The sequence below is a fragment of the Lachnellula hyalina genome, assembly GCF_007821495.1.
Source record: "Lachnellula hyalina strain CBS 185.66 chromosome Unknown contig00011, whole genome shotgun sequence".
In the NCBI taxonomy this organism is placed as follows: Eukaryota; Fungi; Ascomycota; class Leotiomycetes; order Helotiales; family Lachnaceae; genus Lachnellula; species Lachnellula hyalina.
In genome coordinates, this window is record NW_022157125.1 from 87,201 (window position 1) to 108,323 (window position 21,123).

A 21,123-nucleotide genomic window follows, 5' to 3' on the forward strand; every position below is an offset into this window, starting at 1 on the left:
TCGATACTACTCAATATGGAGGTGAAAATCGGCAATTGAAAGAGGTGATGGATGGTTTTAACCAACGTCTCTTGGCTGATATTCAGGTCTGTGAGGGCTCAATTCATCGATATGAGAGTGAAAGAGATACATTTCAGCAGAATTTAAACAATGCCCAAAATGAGTTGAATGACTCAAGGAACAAACAAAGTGTAAACACTCCATCTCCCCTCAAGAAAGAAGTGCTGGTTATAATTCTCCAACAGGGATTTTTCTACGGCGTCTTCGGCGACAACGACATAGACAACCAAGTCCGCACCAACGAACAGGCCGTCAACAACGCTCGGGACTATCTCCAAAGCGCCGAGCGAAAGATTGACGCCCTCTGGTCTGCCCACGGTTCCGGTACCCAACTCCAAGCCAAAGCACTCTCGCTGCAATCTGATCTCAACGACAATTTCTGGAATATGAATACCGAATATGCCAAGTTGGTGGATGGGAGAAAGAGAGATGAACATATTTGGTTGACTACGAGGACGTTGGATTATTATGTTTCGACTAATGGGCCGGATACGACGAGGGATGAGGTGTTGAGGCATGTGCTGATGCTGATTGACACCGAGGATGAGGGGGTGGATACGGATGAGGATGTTGGGGCATCGAAGGAGAGGATTGAGGGCTTGGTGAAGCAGAAGTTGGGAGTTGAGGTTTATGAGATGTTAAGGAAAGAAAAGGTTTATCTTGATATGGACTTTTGAGGGGTATATCTAGGATGTGTGATCGGAAGAGCTTGGCTCAGCCGTTTTTGTATATTTGCACTAGTAGTGGTTGTGATCATTATCCTTTTGAAACTTTTTAGACCTTGGAACCTCGTCTAGATTTTCAGAGGAGAAGTAACTATACGCATAAAGATATTCAGAGATAAGAAGTGCTATGAATTGCTTGAAGATAAAAGCGCTAGTGTCTATTTTCTCCTCTCCACATAACCTAGATTTAGAATAGGGCCGCGGGGTACATGCTTCTTCCCATTCATTAGTTAGATCTGCAAAAGCTCTCCCATAGGGCGATTAGCTTCTCCGCGTTTTTATATTGATTTCTTAAATGAGTTCTGATTCAATCCAAGCCGAAAAAGCGGGGGAATGTCTCCTATAACCAAACCAATAACTTTCCCGTAGTATGAAACACACTACTACGCTCATTGGTTTTATTTCAGTCGATGGCGCGGATACTGTAGGTTCAGACTCCTGCCCCGGCCCGGCACACTTCAGCATCCTGAGCACGCCCTGAGTCAGCCTGCGTACCACAACAAAGAACCCATTTTGGCCCCCCTATATGCACTGGCCAGACTTTCCTTACCGGATTTAGGCCGGGAATCTGTTTTTGCCTCCTTACTAGGTTCCTACCGGGGCTGATTTTGGATCAAGGTAGTTGGAGCACCAGGAGGCTGTTGGAGGCGCAGTTATGCAGTGTCACCCCGCAAGGCACACACGCAGCGGGTTGCTGTGACTGATCAACTTGAACTTGCGCAACTCTTCTTCTTCTCTTTTCACAACGACATCTAGTATACTGTCTCATTATGGACGGTCTATCAGCAGCTGCCAGTGGTATCGCAGTGGTTTCCATCGCTATCCAACTAGCTGATAGCATTAAGAAACTCCACGACTTCTGGAGCTCAGTCAAAGATGCGCCGGACGAAGTACGCGCCTTCAGAAAAGACCTCGGATTACTCTCTACCATTTTGAGCAAGATCGAGCGTGAAGAAGACGAATATGGAACCGGCCCCGAGACTTTGGAAGTGTTGGAAAACTGCAAAGAACAAGTCGCGTCCCTTACGGCGCTTGTGAGGAATATCTCTCCCGGCTTCGAGGCGGCAAGTCAACGCGCACGGAAATGGAGCGCTCTGAAAGCTGCTTTCAAGGAGGACAGGAGGCTTGAATTCAGAGATTGCTTGAGGGAAACGAAGATTACTTTGATCCTTGCGCGACAATCGTCCAGGTCAGTTTCGTCGTAACCAGCCTAGGCCATTTGCTGACTATTCTGTGTTAGCCATGCCATACGTCAAGAACTATCTGTTCAACAGATGAGTCTCGAAAGCCTCACTCAGAATATGGTATTCCTGAAATTGCAACAAGCATCGCAGCTGCAGAGGACATCACAAACCGTCAAGACGCTTTCTACTTTGCAAAATGACATTAGCGATCATACAACAGAAGTACTCGCCGAAATTCGACAGAGGACTTCTCAAATCTCCAATCCAGTTTATCGGTACGGTGCTGAAATTGGTATCAGTCAGGCCATTCGAGAAGCAACAAATCGCAATGCGACCGAAATGCAAAGTCAAGCCATCGCTTTTACAAGCAACTTTGCACCTCTCAAAAATTGTATATCTAAACGAAGACAACGCTGTATGAGATATCAGACAAGTACTATCAGCAACATTTTGGTAAATTTGATGTCATTTCACAGACGAATTACGTCTACTATGGAGCAACAAACGACGACGAAATTATGGAGAATGAAGATCAGTACGAACATACAACAACGACTCACATATATCCAAGCCAGTGGCTCATCAAACTAGGACTTGGATACATAATCAAAGTCGCTGCGAAACAATCATCTCAAGGATTATCACACTCGTTGCAAAGTTTTTATGCCGTGCCCGATGATTCTCCCATATTTGATTTCTGTAGTAAAGGGGATATCAAGAACGTTCAACGTCTCCTCGGGGATCGAGAAGCTACGCCATGGGACGCGGATTCTTTAGGTCGGACTCCCTTACATGTGAGTCTGAGATAATTCTGACTTAGCTATTATGAAAATGATACTTGTTTCTAGTTTGCCGCACAATTATATAACCCTAAGCTTTGTAAGCTGCTGCTGAATGCTGGAAGTTCGGCATCGGTTATGGCACTAGATGAAAATATGTTTAACCCATGCTACCGCTAGTACGTATAATAAAGATATATACATCCTTACGTGATGATTATTTGACGATTTTGTCAGCTCGCCTCTACTCGCAGCCGCAAAATCATGCGGACACAAGCTTCAGGACCAGATTGATACTCTTCGACTATTTACGGAACAATTCGATTTTTCAGACGACGGGGATACCTCAGGCTGGTTAATTCTCTATCTATTACTCGAAGTAAACACCACCTACTATAAATCGAACACCACCCGGTCAAGTCCTATATTCTCATGGGCGGTTGAAGTTTTCCACTCCGATATCACGAATACTCTTTCGACAAGCATGATTGGGTACCTTGGATCTATTGCTGCAACAGAGGATAGAACGACGGAAAGTCTTCTTTCTATTCTGAATCTAGGGTGGCCAACAATAGAGTGTATAAACTCAAGCTCTGAATGGACAGCTGTTCATGACATCATTAGCTTTGCATATGGAAGTGATCTCAATGAACACTGCAGGCTACTGAAGCTGTTTATATCAAATGGAATCGATCTCCATACTGTTAGGGATGTCCATAATTTTAGGGAAGCTGGAAGAGATGAAACACCTACATCCCTGGCAATGAGGTCTTCCGATTCCTTCCATCACTGGAAGGTATCTCTTCAGAGCTCAGCTGTGGAGCTCGACAAATTCGTGGAGCGAGAAATTAAAGTCGGCCATTTAACTCAATTTGGCTGGGACACAGAGGCTCTCTACAAGATATTTGAGCACGATATTGACACTATTACGCGGCCAGAGGAATGTGGGCTTTGTGGTGCCCCAAACTCGAATAGTGGCTTTGATAGAGAGGTACACATGGAAGTTGCTTGGCAGAAGAAACTGAAAGACATTAGACGAGTAGGGAAACATGAGAGCTTTGATGACACTGAAGGCATGTATAACTGGCGAGCAAAGTTCCGGTTCCTTTGTATTTATTGTTGGGAAAATGGGCCAATTCCCAAAGGACAGGTATCAGATGACGGGTCATCGGAGACTGATGATGAGGCCAGTGATAGCGATTCGCCCTTTCTTCTTTCCATTTGACACTAAGGGGGTAATTTGGCAACACCGCGAAGAACGAATTTAGGAAATACTAAGTTATATTGGACGAATCGCACTCACGCTCCCATCACACTAGTTGTCTTCGTTCTAGTCTTCTTCCAAAGCAAGACGAATACCAACAGATGAGGAAAGATTAATGGCTTGCAGACAGGCCAATAGCTAACCTCCAGAAATGCCGTGAAAAGGCCGCAAACATGGTCCTCGAGAAGCGGGCAAAGACACGTGCGATCGAGGACCGAGTCTACCAGTATGGCGGGAAAGAGTTTGCAGTCATCTACTCGGGTCTTATGGTTGATCGCATCGTAAAAGTCACAGCTAGTGACAGAGACACTGTTATAGTAGCTATGAACTATCTCAATTTGGAAAGACCGACTGATATCGATGGCGGCTTTTGGACCCTGATAACATGATTGATGGCCGAGATATATGTCAAGTGCTAGGCTAAATTGCTAGCAGGTCCCTCTGTCTGCATACCCTCGAATACCAGTACAATTATACACCTTTCCCACCACCCAACCTCTTGCCTTGAAGCTCCCATAGAGAACATGATTCCACATCGTGCTTACATTAATCTCATTGTATCATCTTTTTCATGTCAAAACCATAACTAAAAACTCTAAAGCTGTTGCGGGTCTGAAATCTTGAAGTGATAGCTGGCTTAAGCGAAGAAAAGGGGGTCATGCACGTGACTTTCTCTGTATATTCACTTGACCGCTTTCCTCCACTGCCCTTGATTTACATAAACCCAACCCAAGTCACAACCTGAATAATGCTTGAATTCAACACCATTTGAGGCGACTTTGACACCACCCCCACCTCAGCAACACATCACTTTTGAGCCCTGAGAGTTCAGACACATCCTCAATCTACCTACATACCTGCTGTAGCTAGACACAAAGGGGCTTTGTACGTTGGTCGCTCCATTTAACCTTCAATATTGTGACTGCATAGGTTCGATCTTTGAAACGTTTTACGCATTCTAATGTTCTAACAGTACTCGCAGGGCCAAGAAATTCATCATGGGTGGCAAGAAGAAGAAAGGAAGCAAAGCTACGGGCACGAAGAGGACAAATCCACCTAGCCTCAATGCACTACATTTGCCACAATCTAGACCAGCCGAGCTCGAACCCATTAATGCGCACTCTGATTCTGAGAGCATACTCGACCCAGAGGAGCGGATCAAGCATGACGAAGCCGAAGAGATAGAAGCAAACCAGCAGGAGCTTTCAGCGCGTATGATCTTCGACACCCCGGTGAATGTCTTCGATGAGATGAGAGACCTAGACTCAACCTCCGCGTGGGCAAACAATTCCTATGATTCCAATACCTCGAAGATAATAGCTACTCAATCGATACTGCAGTTGCGTACTCCTACATTGTCCGACTCTGCGGATGCTGGATCGGATGCCGAGGGTGATGGAGGATCTGAGAATGCCATGGCTGCTGTGACTGGAGAACCCTCAACTGAGAAATTAGAGACTTATGGAACGGCGATTTACTCCGAGAAAGCATTCCGCGAATTGCGAACTAGGTTCGAAAAGATGAAGCAAGACCTTGGGAAGAAAACACGCGATCTCAAGTCAGCACAGCATAATGTCGCAACAGCACGCGAGGAGGCCGCAAAGGTCAAAGCAAACCATTCGAAAGAGGTTAAAGAGGCACTGAAGACTCAGCGGGAGCAACTTACTGAACAACAGAAGAACTACGTCAGCGAACTCGATAAGCATCTGGGTGTTGCTCATGGCGTAACTATGAATTTGACGAAGAGATCCGAGGATCGATTGAAGAAGTTACACAAGTCGGCAGATAAAGTCAAGTTGCTTTTGGAGGAGCAAAGTAAGCATGTCACTATCATGCAGTATCAAAATGCCGAGATCGCGAAGCTCAAGATCCAGCGCATGGATATCTGGGATATGTTTCAAGCTCAAAGATTGAAGAAGTGGCACTATCGAGGAGAGCTCCAGATAATGGAGAAGAATATGGACCTCGAACTCAAGAAGCGAGAGCCGCTAATTCGGGTAGGAGCTGCTGTTCGTATGAGATGCATGGAGCAGGCTAAATATATACTGAATGCTGATAACGGGTCAGTCGGAATCGAGGATGATGATGAGTCTTCTCAATTTGGTTTCCCTAATAGGAGCATTATCGAAAAAGGAAATGATGCTGCCCATGATGGGGATTCAGAAGCTGATGCAGCATTGTTCAAACTTGACTATTACAACACTGACGAGGATGAATGGGGGTCACATTACCGGCAAAATAGGAAAGTGTATTTCACGTTGTATAAGGTGCAGCCAGAGATGTTCAACAGCCATGACAACTCTCATTATGTGAGAATTCTGGACTGCTACTCTACCATCCGAGCTCTAAATCCCACCAACCAAGACAGCAGTTTTGAGAATGGGAGAAAGATGATTTTGACACAGTTGGGTGATATTCTCAGACAAATCCGGGAAGATGGACATGGTGATAGGTTTCCCAGTGAGAGAGGATGGTTTCAGAAATTTTGCGAGCCGAAGGATCGCGAAAGATTTATTGAAGTCAATGAGAGAATGACAAGAAAGTTCGTGGAAAGTCATCGTCGTCGAGGGTAAATTTCAGAGTAAGTTATCTCCGGTTATCTTCTGTATGAGTTTCACATGCTAACTAAAAGTATAGACACTTAAAGAGATCGATGGGGATGAGCTTTTAGTGTAAAACCGTGGAATTATTAGGGGTGTGTCAGGATATGATGCAGTAAGATAGTTTGATCGTTTGATGGAGATGGAGAACAGTTGAGGATTTCCGAGATTTGACAAGTTGTTTTTATGGATTAGGTTCAGGCGCTTCATGCTCTGAGCAAGAACTCGCATATGTATCATGCGATCCTGGTACTTCTTCTCTATAAAAGAGTTAGAAGGAACCCATATTAAGCCGCAATAACCAAATGAAACTCCAATCAGAACACGGTAGTGATGCGGAGTGTTCTTATGACTCTCTATTCCTACCCCGCGTGCTCAATTACATAGTCAGAAGGCCCGCTTGATGCTAGAACCTACTATGCTTACAGCTTAGGGGTAAGTGACTAAGAGAGCAACGTCTAAGTAAAAAAATATCAAGGGGTATCATATCCTTGATGAGTGAAATGCACGTGAAAGATCTCGAGGAAAATTGGTAGGTAGGAATCTTTGAATATGTTGGAGAAGGAAGAGCACGGTACATTCCGAAAAGATGAAGCGCCTCAAAGTGAATATTGGGATGTGCTCCTTCCACTTTCAAGACTATCTGGGGGAGCGAAGCGCGTCTCGCCAAACGTCCAACCTCAACTCCATCCTCAACCTTCACTTCAATTCAAGCCAACCACCAAGTATCAACCGTCTAGACTTCTAGTTGTCCATATAGTTTGCAATACCTTTAGTGTCCGGGTTCAGCTCAAACTGTTCTTCGCGACACTACGTTCCCCTCCCTGAGCATCTATACTAGCGAATAACCTCCTGGCAATGGCGGGGTCACGATTAACAGGCTCGTGGTTTAAGGAGTCGAATAGACTGTTGGAAGAGCAAACGCAGAGACTCTTGCGCTTCACAATAGGTAAGCTTTCTATTTACGTCCAGGGTCACGGTCCGCTAAGCCTCATAGAAGACGATACATCAAGCTCAATATCCCCTGCCGGAGCTGTCGACCGCACCAAATCTAAAACTACTCCAAAAGATGTTGATGTTAATGCTCAACTTCCTATCAATGTCCTCACCACCAAAGATTCCAATAAGCCTCTAAATTCAGGTCGAATCGCTCGTGTCGCGGCCAGTTCTTCGAGGCTACTTCAGACCGGAGGCAACACACTCGAGGATAAGCTCAAAGAGGGAGAGCTAGAGTTGAAGTTGAAGAAGGCAGAGGGTGAGCTGAGGCTCGCAAGGTACGAAATTGTTGTCTTACGGAACGACAGCTACAACATCAAGGTCCAGAACGCCACCGAGGTTGAACAGCTAAAGGCCCAACACCAGAAAGAGATCAAGCAGATCAGAGACGACTTTGTAACGAGCAGAGAGGAATTTAGGGTAAAATGTCTTTCCCAAGGCCAAGGAAATGCTTCAGAAGAAACTTACAGCCCAGGCCGTTCTTCATCAAATTGAACTGAGGCAGCAACGGAAGGCAGTAGAGCCAGTATTGTATATTGGTGCTGCAATTCGACTTCGATATGTCGAGCAGACGAAAGGAATGCTCCGTAATAGCACTCGTGGAAGTCTCAACCAAGATATTATTCAGAGAGGCAATACAGCAGCTCACTGTGCGAATGGGGATGCTGATTTCGCGTTGCTCAAATCCGGACTTGCATCTGATTCCGCCGATCTAAGGGACCAACTCACTACCATCTACGCCCCGGAGTACGAAGCATGGCCAGAAATAACCCGCAAAGCTCTTGATTGTGATGTCGTCATAGCTACTGTTGAAGTTCTCAATGATGGCAGTGACTCTAGAGAGGAACGCAAAGAGCACAGTGAACTTATGAAGAAGATATACGCAGCTCATGGTTCTCGAAAATCAGATGTGGAATTTGATAGCAGCTTACAGCATAAGGCTTGGCTTGCGAGACTGCAAGAGGTGACTGCGGAAATTGTGGAGCTGGATCGGAACAGATTGGGAGGCCGGTATGAAGAGTCGACTGATGAAGAAGAAAGGTCGTTTGAAGAAGAGGAAGAGTCTGAAGAAGAAGGAGGGTCTTCTGATGAAGAAGAAGGCGAGGATTTGTATTAAGGATCCAAGCCGAAAGGGATTTCCTAACGATCAGGCTTTAAGAGCGAGAATGTTTTCAGCGAGGCAATGGGTGATGACAGAGCTATGACAGAGATAATGATCGGAAAGCGATATAGCAGATGGCACGATGATTCTAGTAGCAGGTATACCAGAGAGGATTTTATAATGTTGCTGAGAGCATGTAGCTTTTACTTTGTATGATAGACACCATCGCTTGTAAATTACTGTCCCTATGAATAACTTACAGACTTCCTTGCCGTTAGCTATCAAGACCTTCTCTCACTGGGTATAATATGCAAACCGAAAATGACCGGAGCCTAGGTATGAGGTTCCTCCATAAAGTGAATAGATCTTGATTTGAACGAAAACGCAGTGTCCTAACACTTAGAATTCTGGTCAGAACTCAGATGTCCCACTTGATAGCAAGGGATGTATAAGCAAAGGCTGTGCAACTGCAATAGGCCAGAACATGGAAGTAAGTGTTTGGGGTAGTTAAAGTATCTTGAAAACAAGAAGGAGAGAGGGAGAGAGGATAAGTGTTATACTATTGATGTAATGAGAAGCAAACCACTAGCGTGGGGCTAGAGTGAAATTTTGGGAAAGAGTTGACTTGGAAGAGTGGATTTGGGAATGTTGGGTGCACTATGTGATCCCAACATCTATTTCATCAAACTTGATTTGCATTAAGTTCACCGCTAAGCGACCCAGCTCATTCTACCCATAGTAGAGCTTACATTAACTCGCGTTATTTTCGTTTTTTTATTCTACGATATTCGACAGTCTTTGTAAACCCAACAGGCCAGTATAACATGGCTAATAAGAATTGTCTGAATTTTATGGCTTATTTTTCACCTTCATATGAGAGCTATAATGTCGTTGTCGCTTGCTCTATCATGCTCCTGCTACCACCTTCTTCCCTTGCTTTAGGAGGTGGGCATTCCCATGACTTTCCTTTCTCGAATTACCATTGGTCGCGTTGCCGTTAACTCCTTTTCCATTTACACCGTTCCCGTTGACACTATGCCCATTGCTTTTCCCAATCATGGCATTACCATTCGTATTCCCAGCCTTTCCAGCCGCCTTCTCAACCAGTTTTTCCTCCTCTGACTTGGCATTTTCAGTGTACCCAGTATCAGAAGCATCAACGTAAGCATCGAGACCTTCTCCGTTCCTTGGAAACTGCTTCATAATCTCCTTGTGTCTGCGTAATGCCTTGTTCATCTCATCTCCTGAGACATCGTTGAGGAACACACAGGAACCGATAGGGCTTGGAACAGCAGCGCGGAGAAGTCCATCTCTAGTCTTTAAAATGGCAGCTGTAGCCTTAGCAAGGATAACTTCATCAAACTGGTCGTGATCCATGGACAGCCCGGCTCGAGAGAACAGCTTAAGGATTCGGTGGTGCTCTTCGTCTGAAATGAGCTTGCGGTTGTTAGCTAGTGTAGCCGAGTAGGCCATGTCGATGGATATGGCGTGGCCGTGACGAAGAGGTGTTTCCGGGACCAGTTCATGGATAGGCGACCAGGTATGTCCATACGCTATAACGCGGTCGAGACCGATCTCATGTAGATTAGGCGTCTCGAGCTTAAGCATCTCGTGGATGCCTTCCCTGTTGATTTGGTCTGCTGCGTCGATCAACTCCTGGGAAGATCCGTCCCCACGTCCAAAGGACTTGTCGATAAGCTGCTCGCAGTATTTATCAAGGAGGTTGAAGGTATCCAGGTGAGCACAGGATGAAATCTTGATCAGCTCTGCAAACCCGTTTCGGATTTGAGCCTTAGGCAAAGTTCGCAGGAATGTGAAATCGAGGAACGTGTGGATCGGGGCATGGTAAGCACCTAGTCGGTTCTTGGTCTCGCCGTAATTGACAGCTACTTTGATTGAGACTGACGCATCGATCAGTCCGATGACCGTGGTAGGGATTCTAATGAAGTTTGTGTTTCGTCGATATGCAGCACATGCAAAACTGTCAAGTCATTAATAAGTGACGGATTGCATAACTTTGGGTAGAGGGAATCCTACCCTGCAACATCCGTTACAAGTCCACCGCCAACGACTAAAACAGGCTCCTGAGATACAAATTAGCCGCTGCCGCACATATGGAAAGAACCATAGGCCAGAGTACAAACTTTGCGATAGATCCCAAATGCATTCATCGAGTCGACAATACTCAACAGCGTCGGCATCGTCTTTGCCTTCTCCCCAATCTTGGTAGTATGAACCTTGAGTTCAATCCTATGATGCTCGAAATAGGCCTCCATTCTCGGACCATAGAGATTATGAATGTTGAGATCAGTCACTGCAAGACATCTCCCCCATTTCTTGTAGCAATCTGCAAGATTGGTATTCTTGACATCGAAAATACCATCAATGAATGTGAAATCATATTCAATCTTCTCATAGCCCTCAACGTGGAAACCCAAGTGACCTGACGAGGCTTGGGTTTCTGCAACGGTAGCTTTGAGATCAGACATTGTGGATTGGAGTGAAGGAGATTTGCGAGCTGTTCACGTGCCGTTGAGGGAAATGAATGAATGTGAACGTGATGATTGTCTCAGATGAGGAAGGTGATCGAAGGAGTACAAGGGGGGGAATCAGGGGTTTTAACCACTCTTTGGGCGTACCTCCTAAGTAACAACACTTACCAATAAAAACAGAGGTTTCAAGCACACCATACACATAGTTACTAGACACGAATGCAAATTGGTCGTTGTGAATGATGTTACCATTAACCATCTCCGGTCTGGACTTTAATCTGGTGAATAACGATGAATCATGATATGTGAAGTGAAACAAGAGTGTTGTTCAGTTGCAGACGGTTGCACTACATGTTCGTTTGCGGTGGTTCTCTAGCGCGGCGGCTATACTATGTAGCTGTAATGGGAGGGAGTGCCGATGCTACTAGGAACACATCCTATTTATATTAAATAATAATGACCCGTGAATTAGACGTAGTCTATAAGCCACCATTCGGTAAGTTGTTTGGACAGGGGGTGTAAGAGTTTATCATGGCATTTAGTTTGTATTCTCCTTCCGTAGACTGTAGTACCGGGATTTCAAACTTCTGCTTACTATGTCGTGTACCTGTCCATATAAACCTCATTTCAGGCCAGTACCTTTTCTTCAGAAGTGGCTTTCTCAACCCTGTTGCCCCGGAACCATAGCTCCATAGCATAAAGTGTAGTGTTACACACAACGGTGATGGGCGAGATCAATATCATCAGAGCTAAGCCATGAACTTCACAGAGCCAATTCACGAAGAGGTGACCTACGTTTTGTACGATAGGCTTAATGCGGCGGAATCCTCATATTAGTGCATTCCAGTCCAGGGCAGATCCTGATAAACCAACGAATCAAAATCAAGAAAGTTCCCGCGACCGAAGCACCCTCGCGACATAGCTAAGCTACTCCGGAGTAAGGTAAGTAGTACCTTAGTATTAGATCATGTTCGTTCCCGTCTGGCGATACGATGTGGGTGCAAGATGTAAGTCTTATACATCGACCACTAGATCTAGCTACCCTCGCGCCAATAGATGCCAAGGAGTTGGAGCACATTAAACCGAATGCGAAATCATGTCGTGCATCGTGAACCTAATTTCGGATGGAAAATACGCTATGTTAGGGTAATGTCAAGCGTTATCTCCCGAGTGAGGCTGCTACAATAGGAAGTAGCTTTTAGTGGCATCTGAGGTACTATACCATTCCTGCTCTCGGAATATGACAGATCAAGTGGAATTTGCTTCTACTTGGTTTATTCCAAACCACAAGAGTGCATATTATATAGGGATTTATTTTACTACCAGGAATTTAACAATGTCAAATTTAAAAAACGCCTTGAACTATTCTTCTGACTTTCCTAAACACCATGTAATTTCCACACCGTCCTGCAGTTTAACATATCAATACATGTTACCAATCAGAATTATTCTCACGCAGATATGAATAGAAAGGAGTACTTACAGGAACCCCAGAAGGCTCAAAGCTATTCACCAACTCACTTCTGTAAACAAGGTCCGGGTCACCCTTTGCCTCGGCGCCCAATTCTTCCACCGATCCATATTGCGCCGCAGACCGGAGTCCAAAGCTCTCTGTATCCTTTGGACTCGCCAGAGTCAACGCCATTCGCTTTTCCTGCACAGTGCTTCGGACGTATTTCAGATACGGCGGGTTGCCAGGCTGGATCACGTTGTCCGCAGCCAGCACAGTGTTCTGACCGATCATCCCCAACGCTTCGCAGAGTTTGAGATCGGTGGTGTAAGCTGGCTTGTAGTGATCCAGGAACATCATATCGATGTTCTTGACCTGTCCGTTATTATGCAGACGCTGGATGCTCTCGTTGCTAGATCCCACAATCACTTCCACGAAATCCCCCAGCCCAGCAAACTCCACCAGTGCCTTGATGTTGGCGGCAAACTTGGGACTCCGCTCTAACGAAAAGTACTTTCTGCCGCCCGCTGCTCGTGCTTCGTCTGCGAATAGAATGGTGGAATATCCGCAGTAGCCTCCAAGTTCCATCATGATACCAGGGCGCCGTTTGCGAATGATGCCGCTGACGATGTGTCCCTTGTCTTCTCCGACATTCATGAGGTACTTCTGGGTTCGTGCGTATTCGTCAATGGCGGCGAGTATTTTCCGTGGAGAATTACGAAGGTCTGTTTTCTTCGTGATGAAGTGGACGAGTTCTTCTTCTCGCCCATCATCGAACTGACTATGTTAGCAGACATGTACAGACGCTGGGTAAATCAATGGATCTCTGGAAGACACTGACAAATTTCTCCTCCTGTGGAACATATGCTTTCCCTTGGTCGAATAACATTTTGTGATGTTGTCTACCTGTAGAAGCTCACTAGTACTTGCTAAGTGGAAGTTAACGTACGGGTGAGACTTGAAGTAATAGTGTGGAACAGTTTGGACAATACGTCTTGGATACCTGTCACAATAGCGCCAGGTACAGTACTACACGTTACGTTCCACCGGCAATAACCCGGCCGACTCAATTGGACGATGCACTTCTCGATGTACAATGTAAGACATCTACATCATGACTTGGCGGCATGTAGTAATGACAATTGTAATGGCAAATGTGATAGCTCATATTTGGATTGCGGAAGCTACTGTACTCTAAGGATGCTAGGGCATTGCATAGACTCTCTCCACTAGGGTGTGTGTAGTAGGTACGAGTAGTGTGCCGCTAATTATATATTACCCCGCCTCTAAGCAAACAGACAACTCTTACACAAGATACCGTAACGTCATGAATTCAGGGGCAGAACAGGTACCAAGGAGTATTTCCTACCAATCATTCCAGACCATGAACTTGTGGTGCAGCGGTGTGTTCTTTCGGGGCTCTGGTCATATTCGTATTTCTTTCTTTCTGCGCTGCCAGCAGTAGATAGAATGAACGTCACATTAGATTTGTCTTACCATGGACTCATCGTGTGTACTGATTGATTGCGTCTGAGTGAACTTTCATCCCACCGTGTTCGTTGTCCCTCATTGAAAGAGTGGGAATAGATTCAAGAGAAAAAGAAAAGATGCCACTTACAGCAAAATCACCCACCCGGTTACACGTCCTCCAAAACCTTTCACTCATCGCCGTATCCATCCTCGCAATCCCTCTCTCTACCATCATACTCTTCATCAGTATCGCTATAGACTCATGCACGCGCATCTCTCTCTCGAAATCATCATCACATCTCCATCCCCGTGCCAAACGCCAACCACGACCACAATCCCCAGCATGCCTCGCTCCAAAAACAATCCTGGTCACCGGCGTAGGCATGAGCAAAGGCCTATTCATCGCCCGCGCTTTCCACGCAGCAGGCCATATAGTCATCGGTGCTGATTTCGAACCCCACTCGCTCCCCGTCTGTGGTCGTTTCTCGAGGTCTCTCAAGCGCTTCTACCGTCTCCCTTCTCCCGCTTCTTCTCCTCCTTCTCCTCCCAAAGATGAAAAAGGGGAAAAGGAGGATGATGAAATGGTCTATACCCAAAAATTGCTCCAAATCATAAACGCCGAGCAAGTAGACCTATGGATCAGCTGCTCAGGCGTCATGTCAGCAGTCGCAGACGGCTTCGCAGCAGATGCCATCTCAAGACACACCAAATGCATCGCTCTCCAATTCGGGTCCCAACTAACGCGCACCCTGCACGAAAAACACTCGTTCATCTCAAACACCCGATCACTAGGTCTGAACGTCCCCGACACCCACCTCGTCACTTCCATCGAGTCTGCAATGCAGGTCTTAGATGTCCGGGGGACAGCGCAAACGCGGTATATATTGAAGAGCGTAGGCGTAGAAGACTCGGTCCGCGCAGACATGACGCTCCTCCCGCTCCCGCTGCCCGCAGCGACGCGCGCGCATCTCGTTGCAGCGCGCCTGAGTCCCGACCGACCGTTCGTGCTGCAGCGCTTTGTACATGGGGAGGAATACTGCACGCATGCCATCGTAGTCCGGGGCCGCGTCGTGGGGTTCACGGCGTGTGGGTCGGCGGAGCTGCTTATGCATTACGAGCCGTTGCTACCGGATGATGGGATCTTCAAGGCGTTGTTGGAATATACTGAGATGTATGTTGAGAGGATGGCGAAGGGGGTGGGCCGGGAATATGTGACGGGGCATTTCTCGATTGATTTCTTGGTGGATGATAATGAGCAGGGGAAGGAGTTACAGGCGAGGCTGTTTCCTATCGAGTGTAATCCTAGGGCTCACACGGCCGTTGTGAACTTTGGAGACGACGGGCTGGGTATGGTCAACGCGTATCTCAGTGCCCTTTCCATTTCCCCTTCTCACTCCCATTTCCCTGTTTTCGTTTCAACTTCCACGACAAGCCATTACTGGATAGGACATGATCTCATAACCCGTCTCTTTCTACCGCTCCTCACATTCATCTTCACAGGAAAAGGTTCCTGGGCGGACATCTTCGCCAAATGGAGAGAGTTTGCAGAGCATGTGCTGAATTGGCGCGATCCTACCTACCAGACCTGGGATCCGCTACCGGCGTGGTGGTTGTATAGTGTGTACTGGCCTTGTATTTTCCTACTCACTGTTGTGACGGGGAAGTGGTGGAGTAGGTGTAATGTTAGCACGGGGAAAATCTTTCGATGTTGAAGTAGGAGGTAGTCCTGCTCGTATAATGTAATCTTATATAAATATGTTTAGTAACTGAACTACCTACTGTACTACAGTACACTTGAAAAGAATTTAAGACTTTAGCTCCTAGAACCCCCCCTCATCTCCCCCTCGAGCCACCCCCAAATCTTCCCCCACGAGTCCCTCGTCCACCCCGTCAAACTCCCTCAACACTCTCGAGACCCCCATGGCCCGCTCAGTACTAAACACCACCTCCATACCCCCTTTTCCCTTCATATCCCCTCCTTCCTCCTTAGCATCGCCATCACCAAACCCCCGCTCCCACAACCACAGCAGTTTCTTCGCAGGATGTTCTCCTTCCAACCCTCGCAATTTCCGTAACCAGTTACCCGGGTCCACGACCTCGAATTCCTCAGTGCTGATGCGTGAAAGCCAGGTCAATAGATCGCCCCAATCTTGCGTGGGAGATGCATTTAGGACATGGTATACAATGTCCTCGCCCTCAACCCGCTCACGCTCCTCATCCCCGGCACCAGCTCCAATTCCAATTCCAGATTGAAATCCAGATTTATACCCCAACGTTAGCGCAACATCCACAACTGCCCTCGCAGCCACATCTAACGGCAGCCAATCCAGCTTCTGCCCTTTTATATCAGGAAGGCAGTTTAGTATCTTCACAGTACTGAGAAGTAACGGCCACGCCTCATTTATATTCCACACCCCATTCCGCGCATCCCCCGTTAGCTGACCCACGCGCACTACATTGACGCGTCCACGCATGCTAGGAATCCGGGATGCAGATGCGCAGATGGATTCCGCGACCCATTTACTGCGGGAATAGCCTAGGGTGTCGGAGTGGTGGGGGGAGTGGGAGAGGAGTTCTGGGGATGGGGGATGAGGATGTAGAAGGGGCGCGGATGACGCTGGCTGTAGAGGAGCAGAAGATAAAGGAGGCGGGGTAGCTGCATGAGATGGCGAGGGTCAGGAGGTGGTGCAGCCCGACTATGTGCGAGGGAATGAAGGAGTGGAGGGGGAGGGAGAAGTTGACTGCCCATGCTGCCTACTCCGTGCATTGCCATTGATCAGCAGCGTTGAAAAACAGCAACACGAAACTTATTAAAGTAGAGTACAAGGTAAAGTAAAATACTCACATGAATAAAACACCCAGCTTCTCTTCTAATAACCTCCAATACCTCCCCTGATAATCCCAGATCCGCTCTGCTCAATATAAATGGCACGCATTTCAGTCTGTCTGGTGCTGGGAGAGACAGTTTTCGGGCTGTCAAATTAGCGGTGACTTTTATGAAGGCTTCCTGTTCATCTTTTGCGCGGACTAGACATATGATTTGTGAAAAAGAGTGGTTGGAGAGGAGGATTTCCAGTATATTGACACCAAGACCGCCTGTAGCACCCGTGAGGACCTGAAGGGGGGTTCTTAGCAACCAATCGTTTAGATGTAGTGGGGATGAAGCTTAGTATAACTCACTGCTATGCTGGTCTTGGGTATAGCGTTTTGTTTTTCAGCTGTCGGGGAATCGAAATGAGAATATTGGGCGACGAGATCTTGCATCTCGCGGATTTCGGATCTGGGGTTTGCTATCTCTGTTGGGTTGTTACGAGCTCTTACTAGACGTTGAGAAAGTCTGGATGGTCAGTCTTGGGATATAAGCTTGGAATTGAAACTCACTCTTGAATGTTCCCACAGTCGTATACGATATTCCACGGCAGTGCAGTTCCTATGGAAAGCTTCTGTTTTCATAAGCCTATGTACTTATGAGCCATGTAGGAAAGTATATACTATTTGAAGTTTGGACCTGATTTTTGTAGCCTTTGTTGAATCAACCCCGTGTTGATAGAAATCCTCGTCATCTTTGAGTTCGAAACCAATAACTTCATGCACAATGCTTGCCGTCACAGAACCTACTTCACTGTCTGGTACATTGGAAGTCAGAGGTAACTGGTTTGTTCCTTCGTAAAGATCATCGATATATGCAGCAAACCTTTCTTCAGTTGGGCCTCGCAGTATAGTCCCCTTGCTGGACTTTTCTGGTTTCAGTTCGTCGGCGGAAATCCACACTATCATGTTCCTATCAATTCTGCCGTGAATTTCCACCTTGTCATTATGTTTCGAAATAACATTCCAGGATTCTTCTTCTTTATTTTCACCTGTTGAACGGCAGAGGAATACAAGAGCTCCTGGATACTGCCTCTCGTTTCCAAAAATAACAACATCACGGACGATGTTCGAACTTGAACAAATCGCATCTTCAAAAGGCGCGGGGTCAAACTTCTTCCCCGTAAGGAGAGTAATTTGACTATCACTCCTATTGTGATATTTCCACGCATTCTTGATATGAGGATGTGGTTCGAAAACATCTCCCGTGGCATAACTCCCATCTGACCTATTAGTCTTAGCCAGATGCGGCCACCCCTTCTTCACAACCAGCTCTTTCAACACGCTGTTCTCCTCGCCCATTTTCTCAAAGCACAGACTTTTGCACTCGGACGGAAGGCGAAGAAACTGCCAATCTGCGTCGACGGCATAATCTCGGTGAGAGGAGAGGAGAAATCCACACTCTGCACTTCCGAAGCGGGAGACTAGACTCACGCCTTGACTGACGAGATGGTCACCAATGTTGGGTGATAGGGCTGCTCCTCCTACTCCCACTAGCTCCATGTTTTGGAGTAAAGCCATCCCAGCAGGCTCTTCAGCAAGGGTTTGCAGAACGTACGGGACGCTGGAGAAATATTTGACCGGCGGCGTTGAAGCTTCCGTTTCCGCTCTTGAAGCGGCAGATAGAGATAGAATAATGTTCTTGGGAGTTATAGGTAAGGTTTCGCCGGGGAACAGCCAGATCAAGGCATTGCTCGTCCACGCTCTGAAGCAATCTGCAATTCCGCCATGGTAGAGAGGCGTTGTGGTGAAGGTAGCTGATTTTTGGCCATCCAGATGAGGAAGGACACCAAATGCAGCTCGGTGACTTTGAGGTATTGGCTTTGGAATACCAGTTGAGGTCCCTGAACTGTGGTGAATGTATGCAGTGTCGTTTTCGGAGGGTTCGTATAGGGGGACAAAGTCAAAATTCGTCTCATTATTAACACGAATGATGCTTATAATATCTTTCTCCACACTTTTCCAAGGAAAGAGTTGGGCAACAAAATCTGAATCCGGGGGAGATGCAGAAGAAGATGCAAGGTCATTGTGGGAGGGGTCATGAAATAGTATGGACGCATCACATGATTTGCACAAAGATGCTATAGCCGCAGGTTGACATTGGGGCCTATTCTCATCACAGATCAGTTTTGGTTTGGTATTCAATTCAAGGGTTGTGGTTAGACAAACGCAATGAGTAGAACTGAAGTGCCAATTCTCATTAGAGCCAACCAAGTGAAAAGTAGATCTATGGAACTAGAACACAGGAGTGCTACACAGCTCGGGTTTCCAATGTTTCCAGCATTTATGTATGGATATAGTTCCTTAGCCACGGTTTTGGAACCATTGCAAAGATCCTCAAACGCTATGATGCATCAATGTTCAAATTCAGTCCCAGGATGGGAAATGGAAACCTACAGAAAACCTCGGAGCTCCATTCTCCTTTATTTGGCACTGGGACTGGAAACCCTACTGCTGGTAGTCTGGGATATAACTGTGCCTGCGACTCGAGAAAGTCGTTGATTGTTTTGGCATTCGAAGATGCTACGTTCTTAGTGGCAGCTGCTTGTCCCAATGTACAAGTGAAGTAGGTGAGAGAAGAATCCGCCATAGTGTGAAAATGTACCCCCTTTAGCAAATTGAAGACCATGAAGTGCAGGACTAAGTGCGAGACGAATCTCGTGACTAAACAAGTGAAGGCTCGGGTGGCTGTAGATGAAAGTTCGCGTTAGATTAGGAGACCATAAATCCATAAATAGAACTTCTTTGACTTGTAGTGTAGACGTCACGACATTTACCACCTGCATGTGGTACAATGTGCAACCATCGGGACTACCGTAATCTGTCTCGGATGAAAGTCAGAAGCTAAGATGACGTTACTATAAACAACCACAATACTAGATACACCTCATTATCGATCCTGATACCTATGGATTGTCCATTCAAAATGTAGGGTGGCTCCGTGGACGGTCTATACTTACTTCACTTTCCCAAAATCCACACAACTTCATCATTGCATGCTTGTTCCTCCACGACACAACAGACTTCAATGCTCATAAGCTCCAATGACCTCTCCACCAGTTATCCCGAAACTTGCATGGGTCACCCTCATCACCAAAGCCTCATACCTCCCGGGAGCCGTTTTGCTCGCCTACAGCCTCCAGAAGCACAACTCAATATATCCATTGATTATCCTAACCACTCCCTCATTCCCAGCATCTCTTCTCCCCCAGCTACAAGAGGAATGCAGTCTGAGCAATGCAATCCACCTACCAATCGACCCTCTATCTCCACCACCTCACAACCTCCCCCCATCACTCATCGCCGCCCGGTTCGCCGACACGTGGACCAAGCTCCGGGTCTTCGAGTTGCACAAGTATGGCGGTGAGCGGCTGGTGTTCCTGGACGCTGATATGCTGGTGAGGCGGAACATGGACGAGCTGTTTGATTTGTCGCGTTCGTTGCCGCGTGATGCCATTGCGGCCAACCATGCGTGTGTCTGTAATCTGGACAAGGATTCTTGGGCGCCTGCTTCATGGACACCGGAGAATTGCGCGTACGCTGGGTTACGACCTGGTGATGCCCCGACACCTGTGCCTGCGCCAGGGCAGTTGGGAAAGGACACGCATACGGTACTCAACGGCGGATTGTTTCTTTTCTCGCCATTCGATGAGCAGTGGGAGGCTATGTTAAGGTTCTTGGAAGATGATAAAAGAGTACAGGAGTACATGTTTCCGGATCAGGATTTCTTAGCGGACTTCTTCAGAGGGAGATGGGAGAGTGTGGGGTGGCGGTATAATGCGCTCAAGACGATGCGGTATTGGCATGCGGGCTTTTGGGAAGATGGGGAAGTGCGGAATCTACATTATATTGTGGATAAACCGTGGAGTAAGAGGGTTGGTTCTGACGGTGTAGCGGGATATCTCGGGAGGGATGGAGTTACGCATTGTTGGTGGTGGGAGGAGTTTAATAGATGGAAAGGGGAGAGGGAGGAAATGGGGAAAGGGGAAATTCTGGAGATGATGAGGAACGAGGTAGCGAAGCCTTTGGAGGTTAGAGATGTGGGGGCTCGAGCAGCACTGTGATACTTCATCTGGTGGAAGAGGACGTAGTCCCTTTCTATTCTTTTCACCATCCATTACTCGCAAAGCAAG

The 21,123-nt window shown here is 46.8% G+C and overlaps 4 protein-coding genes across 4 annotated transcripts; 1 reads left to right on the plus strand and 3 right to left on the minus strand.

Annotated features, from left to right (window-relative positions):
- Positions 1–9,616: 9,616 nt before the first annotated feature.
- LHYA1_G002530 (Demethyl-4-deoxygadusol synthase) lies at positions 9,617–11,199 on the minus strand (the record flags this gene model as incomplete). The annotated part of the gene is made up of 3 exons (XM_031147506.1): positions 9,617–10,691; positions 10,748–10,794; positions 10,855–11,199. 3 exons carry the CDS (start codon positions 11,197–11,199, stop codon positions 9,617–9,619), a joined length of 1,467 nt encoding a protein of 488 aa, XP_031008837.1.
- Positions 11,200–12,564: 1,365 nt separating this feature from the next.
- Positions 12,565–13,541, minus strand: COMT (Catechol O-methyltransferase; the record flags this gene model as incomplete). Its single annotated transcript, XM_031147507.1, has 3 exons — positions 12,565–12,609; positions 12,686–13,429; positions 13,494–13,541. 3 exons carry the CDS (start codon positions 13,539–13,541, stop codon positions 12,565–12,567), a joined length of 837 nt encoding a protein of 278 aa, XP_031008838.1.
- A 2,401-nt stretch (positions 13,542–15,942) lies between these two features.
- Positions 15,943–19,580, minus strand: nps10_0 (Adenylate-forming reductase; the record flags this gene model as incomplete). Its single annotated transcript, XM_031147508.1, has 7 exons — positions 15,943–16,743; positions 16,968–17,237; positions 17,303–17,418; positions 17,504–17,552; positions 17,615–19,097; positions 19,160–19,334; positions 19,388–19,580. 7 exons carry the CDS (start codon positions 19,578–19,580, stop codon positions 15,943–15,945), a joined length of 3,087 nt encoding a protein of 1,028 aa, XP_031008835.1.
- A 454-nt stretch (positions 19,581–20,034) lies between these two features.
- Positions 20,035–21,054, plus strand: GOLS1_0 (Galactinol synthase; the record flags this gene model as incomplete). Its single annotated transcript, XM_031147509.1, has 1 exon — positions 20,035–21,054. The coding sequence occupies one exon, from the start codon at positions 20,035–20,037 to the stop codon at positions 21,052–21,054; it is 1,020 nt and encodes a 339-aa protein (XP_031008836.1).
- Positions 21,055–21,123: the final 69 nt, after the last annotated feature.